Source organism: Nomascus leucogenys, chromosome 18 (genome assembly GCF_006542625.1).
Source record: "Nomascus leucogenys isolate Asia chromosome 18, Asia_NLE_v1, whole genome shotgun sequence".
Taxonomy (NCBI): domain Eukaryota; kingdom Metazoa; phylum Chordata; class Mammalia; order Primates; family Hylobatidae; genus Nomascus; species Nomascus leucogenys.
Genome location: NC_044398.1, coordinates 54,998,517 through 55,003,493, shown reverse-complemented (window position 1 = coordinate 55,003,493; position 4,977 = coordinate 54,998,517). Strand labels below are relative to the sequence as shown.

Sequence of the window (4,977 nt, the reverse complement as noted above, 5' to 3'; positions counted from 1 at the left end):
GAAGCCAGTTTGAAAGAGAAGAGATCTAGGTAACAAGGGGCTAGGATAAATTGGGCAGTAAATATAATCTCTGAGGGAAAACCTTCCAGATTGAAATATACATCAATAAGATTGCTTTTACCTGGCCCTACATTCTTTTTTACAGGATACTAACAGCATTGTAATAATAGAGAATTCAAAAAGTATCTAAAGAACTATTTTTTTTAATTACCATTATTCAAGCATTAAAAAAGCAAAACCAAAACGGCCTGTGTCCAGGGCTCCAATCAATCAAGCAAAGGGAATCTCAGAGCAAGGGAACAGGCTCTGCTGGTCATATTTTCTCGTTTTCCTCTCTCGATTTTCCTGAAAATTCTGACGGTCACAGAGGTAGAGATGAAAATCTAAGGTCACCAAGACTTAAGAAGGCATGGGATGGTGAAAGCTATTTTTAATTATAGTATTGACCTAAAGATGGACTGACCCAATAATCCTTATAGAAATACCATAGGAAGAACGTTTAACTTTTATTCATTTATTTTATTCATTTGCTGCTTCTGAACATTGATGCTTTGTGTCTCTTGCGGGGGTGGGGCATAGGAGGCCTCTTGGGGACCGCGGGGGGAGGGAGCACGAAGTCCAGGGGCGACGGGAGCTCTGGGTCGTCCAGGGGTGGCGGTGGTAGAGGTGGCGGCAGGAAGTTGTCGGACGTGGAGGGGAAGCCTCTGCCGCCTGTGTTCTTGGCCATGCGGGGTGTGGCGGGGCTGCTGCTGGTGTCCCAGGACCTCTGCACCAGAGGAGGCGGGGCAGGCTGGACTTGGGGCCGTGCGGGGCCCAGGGTGCTCCTGGCGGTTCCCGAGGGCTGGCTTCTTATCCTGCAACCAAGCGACAGCAGCATTCATTATTTTAAAATTTTTGAAATTTTAAATTTATTGTTATTAATTAATGGAGACAGGGTCTCACTGTGTCGCCCAGGCTGAGTGCATGGCGCCACCTGGGCTCACTGTAGCCTCCATCTCCTGAGCTCAAGCAATCCTCCTGCCTCAGTCTCCTGAGTAGAATAAAGATTCTTGACAAAACAGCCCCAGTGGACAGGACCATGCCATAGATATGTGAGGTCTCTGTCTGCCCCCTGGGGAGCCTCTGTCCCTCAGTCACTGAGACCCCTGGTTGTTCATGAGCTCATCTTTGCTCTGGAATAGGGAAATGACTCTAAATGGACTTTAATATTATTATTATTGAGATGGAGTCTTGCTCTGTCACCCAGGTTGGAGTGCAGTGGTGCCATCTCGGCTCACTGCAACCTCTGCCTCCTGGGTTCAAGCAATTCTCCTGCCTCAGCCTCCCAAGTAGCTGGGACTAAAGGTGTTGGCCACCACGTCCAGCTAATTTTTGTATTTTTAGTGGAGATAGTGTTTCACCATGTTGGCCAGGCTGGTCTCGAACTCCTGACCTCATGATCTGCCTGCCTCTGCCTCCCAAAGTGCTGGGATTACAGGCATGAGTCACCGCACCTGGCTTTTTTTTTTTTTTTTGGTGACAGGATCTCGCTGTGTCACCCAGGCTGGAGTGCAGTGGTGCAAGCTCGACTCACTGCAACCTCTGCCTCTAGGGCTCAGTGATCCTCATGCCTCAGCCTCCTGAGTTGCTGGGATGACAAGCATGTGCCACCATGCCCAGCTAATTTTTGTATTTTTTGTAGAGATAGTTTTTGCCATGTTGCTCAGGCTGGTCTCCAACTCCTGGGCTCAAGTGATCTGCCCACCTTGGCCTCCCAAATTACAGGTGTGAGCCACCTCACCCGGACAGTTTACCTTTTCTCAACTGCATGAAAGTTGGCTGGTTCACTGGCTATAAAATGAGCCCCGTAGTCCCTATTATGACCTGTGTCTCAGATTGTGATGAGATCGAATGAAATATATACATATATATGAGTTCTGAAAAGAAAAATCACCAGCGTGCTTTTGGTAGAAACCAGAATGCCAAATTTGGCTAAAGTCTATTAGAGGCATAGCCCTTCCTCTGCCAATACTGGAATACATTATAATAATTTGTATTTATATAATGAAACGTCCCCAGGCAGCTGGATTGAATCCCTCTGTTTTAGTGGCAATTATCATTCCAATTTACATTTCATCAGGGTTCCAGTTCATTTCTTCCTCTGCTTAATAGCTTCTTACCACTGAAGATTAAATCTGGAAATTTTTTTTCTAACAAAGTGCCTTGTGATTTAGTTTCTATTTTATTTAGTTTATTTACTTAGCATGATAAGCTAATTAACTGGCAATGTATTTTTTCCTTTTTTTTTTTTTTTTTTTTTTTTTGAGACGGAGTCTCGCTCTCTCACCCAGGCTGGAGTGCAGTGGCGCGATCTCGGCTCACTGCAAGCTCCGCCTCCCGGGTTCACGCCATTCTCCTGCCTCAGCCTCTCCGAGTAGCTGGGTATTTTTTCCTTTTTAAAAAATTTCTGAGCAGGTAGCTTGGCTATTGATGTTCACATATAGTTAAGTGATTTCCATTCTGGGATTCTTTTATTTCTTTCAGCATTTTTAAATGCTTTCCTTCGATTGGCATTGTAGAAATAACGAAAATAATAATAGCTGAAAGCATATTGCATGAGAAGCACAGGCTTGAGAAGATAATGAGAACATTAAAGAAATACAACTTTTACAGGCCTGCAGTGGTTGTCAAAATTATAAGAAGTTCAATAAATACCAAGATATAATTGTTTTCACCACTGACTGATAGGCAAAATGAAGGGGTGAAAGAAGTGAAAAATTGCTAAAGTGAAGCACCCTGCCTGTCCTAGCTGAGTGATATGCTATTGTCACAGTTATTTAGGGTTGCTTTGAATCACATGTGAGAAATACTCAACAAAATTTATACAGTCAACTGAGAGGTTTTGAACTAGATTAATAACTAAATCATAATTATTAACTATGATTTTAAGATAGATTTAAGTGAATCCTCATTGACCTATGTGGTTGAAAAAATGTTATGGAGGATGTCATATCTATTGGCTATTATTTTACAATGTATTTTCTCCTCCATCACCCTGGGGATGTATGTAGGACATTAATGGGGAAAATAGAAAATGCACATTTTTAGTGTAACCCTTTTTTTACCTTTTTTAAAGACAAGGTCTTTATCTATCACGTAGGCTGGAGTGCAGTGGTGTGATCACAGCTCACCGCAGCCTTGAAATCCTGGGCTCAAGCAATTCAAACACCTCAGCCACCCAAGCAGCTAGGACAACAAGTGCACACCACCAAGCCTGGCTAATTTTTTAATTTCTTGTAGAGATGAGCCCTTATTCTGTCGCCCAGGCTGGTCTGGAACTCCGGAGCTCAAACAATTCTCCTGTTTTGGCCTCCCAAAGTACTGGGATTACAGGCATGAGCCACCGTACCCAGCCTGTTTTCTTTTTTTTTTTTTTGAGACGAAGTCTCGCTCTGTCGCCCCAGGCTGGAGCACAGTAGCGTGATCTCGGCTCACTGCAAGCTCCACCTCCCGGTTCATGCCATTCCCCGGCCTCAGCCTCCCAAGTAGCTAGGACTACAGGCTCCCACCACCAAGCCCAGCTAATTTTTTTTTTTTTTTTTGTATTTTTAGTAGAGACGGGGTTACACCGTGGTCTCGATCTCCTGACCTCATGATCCACCCGCCTCAGCCTCCCAAAGTGCTGGGATTACAGGCGTGAGCCACTGCATGTTTTCTATTTTTATAAAAAGGGAAGTTGTTGGAACAATGCGAACGGTTGAGAACATGGGCTTTGGGGGACGGCTGGATGGAATGTATGTCAGCTGCTTGCTGATTTTACCTTCGATGTTTCAGCATGTGTTTGGGCCTTTTGGAGAACAGCACTGACAGAATGTGCAGCCTGGGGCATCTGTCCATTGGGCTGGGTGATGCCTTTTATAGGTCCTGAGAGGGAGGAAGTGAGAAAAGAAGAGTGAGCAAATAATTTTCAACATTCTTGAAAGTTAATCTGAAAATACAAAGCAGTTTACATCTCTAAAGCAAAGAAAGATACTTCCTGGCTACTTCTTACAAAAAAAAAAAAACAATAAAAACAAAGCAAAGAGAGCAATTCACAGGCATGACATGGTACACAAAACCGTATGAAAAATCTGAGGTTCTGTGACAAAACTTTATATGAGATTCAGCAAAAGATTCAGGAAGGTGAGTACGGTATTTGATAAAGCCCACCGAGGAGGGTCTGGATTAACTGGGATCATGCAGAGGAATAGTATGTTTTACTTTTGAAAACCTTTCAATAATTGAAGAATAAACCTTGAAAACCAATTTTCTTTAAAAAAATTTGTACTGTTGATTTCCCTAAAATGTATTTATCTAGTTTCATACCGTGCTGAGTACAGGAACAACTTTTGAACATTGTCCTCAACAAAGAGTATATTGGGCTGAGTGCGGTGGCTCACGCCTCTAATCCCCGCACTTTGGGAGGCCGAGGCAGGCAGATCACGAGGTCAGGAGCTCGAGACCATCCTGGCCAACATGGTGAAACCCCGTCTCTACTGAAAATACAAAAATTAGCTGGGCATGGTGGTGCATACCTGTAGTCCCAGCTACTCAGTACGCTGAGGCACAAGTATCGCTTGAACCTGGGAGGCGGAGGTTGTAGTGAGCCGAGATCACGCCACTGCTCTCCAGCCTGGTGACAGGGTGAGACTCAGTCTCAACAACAGCAACAACAACAACAAAAAAAGAGTACATTGGACACAGAAACAATGGAAATAATCTGGAATTAGATGTGAGTTTTTTTGTTTTCCCCAAAAGTCCTGGTATTACAATTTTATTTTCTTGCCTTTTAATTTGTCCTTTTGACACAAAGCTTGACTCGTGGAAGGTTTGCAGTTGTTACAGAATCAGACAGAAGAAGCTCTACATTGATTTCTCAGCTCCTTATAAAGGATCCCACCAAAGGATGGCCTCCTCTCCACACCCGGGCTTTTCTCCTGTAAGAGAATTGCTGCCCAG

General features: G+C 43.8%; 1 protein-coding gene across 1 annotated transcript; it reads right to left on the bottom strand.

The window, feature by feature from the left end:
* Positions 1–498: 498 nt before the first annotated feature.
* Positions 499–4,596, bottom strand: LOC101176517 (amyloid beta A4 precursor protein-binding family B member 1-interacting protein-like). Its single transcript, XM_030798667.1, has 3 exons — positions 4,554–4,596; positions 3,800–3,903; positions 499–854 (listed from the first exon to the last, which is right to left on the bottom strand). The coding sequence occupies exons 2-3, from the start codon at positions 3,874–3,876 to the stop codon at positions 524–526; spliced, it is 408 nt and encodes a 135-aa protein (XP_030654527.1). The 5' UTR covers positions 3,877–3,903; positions 4,554–4,596; the 3' UTR covers positions 499–523.
* Positions 4,597–4,977: the final 381 nt, after the last annotated feature.

Excerpts from the sequence above, each read along its gene's own strand:
- LOC101176517 (XM_030798667.1), bottom strand. The coding sequence starts at position 3,876 with ATGGACAGATGCCCCAGGCTGCACATTCTGTCAGTGCTGTTCTCCAAA. Across the intron at positions 855-3,799 it reads CACATGCTGAAACATCGAAG|GATAAGAAGCCAGCCCTCGG; the intron begins GTAAAATCAGCA and ends GCTTGGTTGCAG.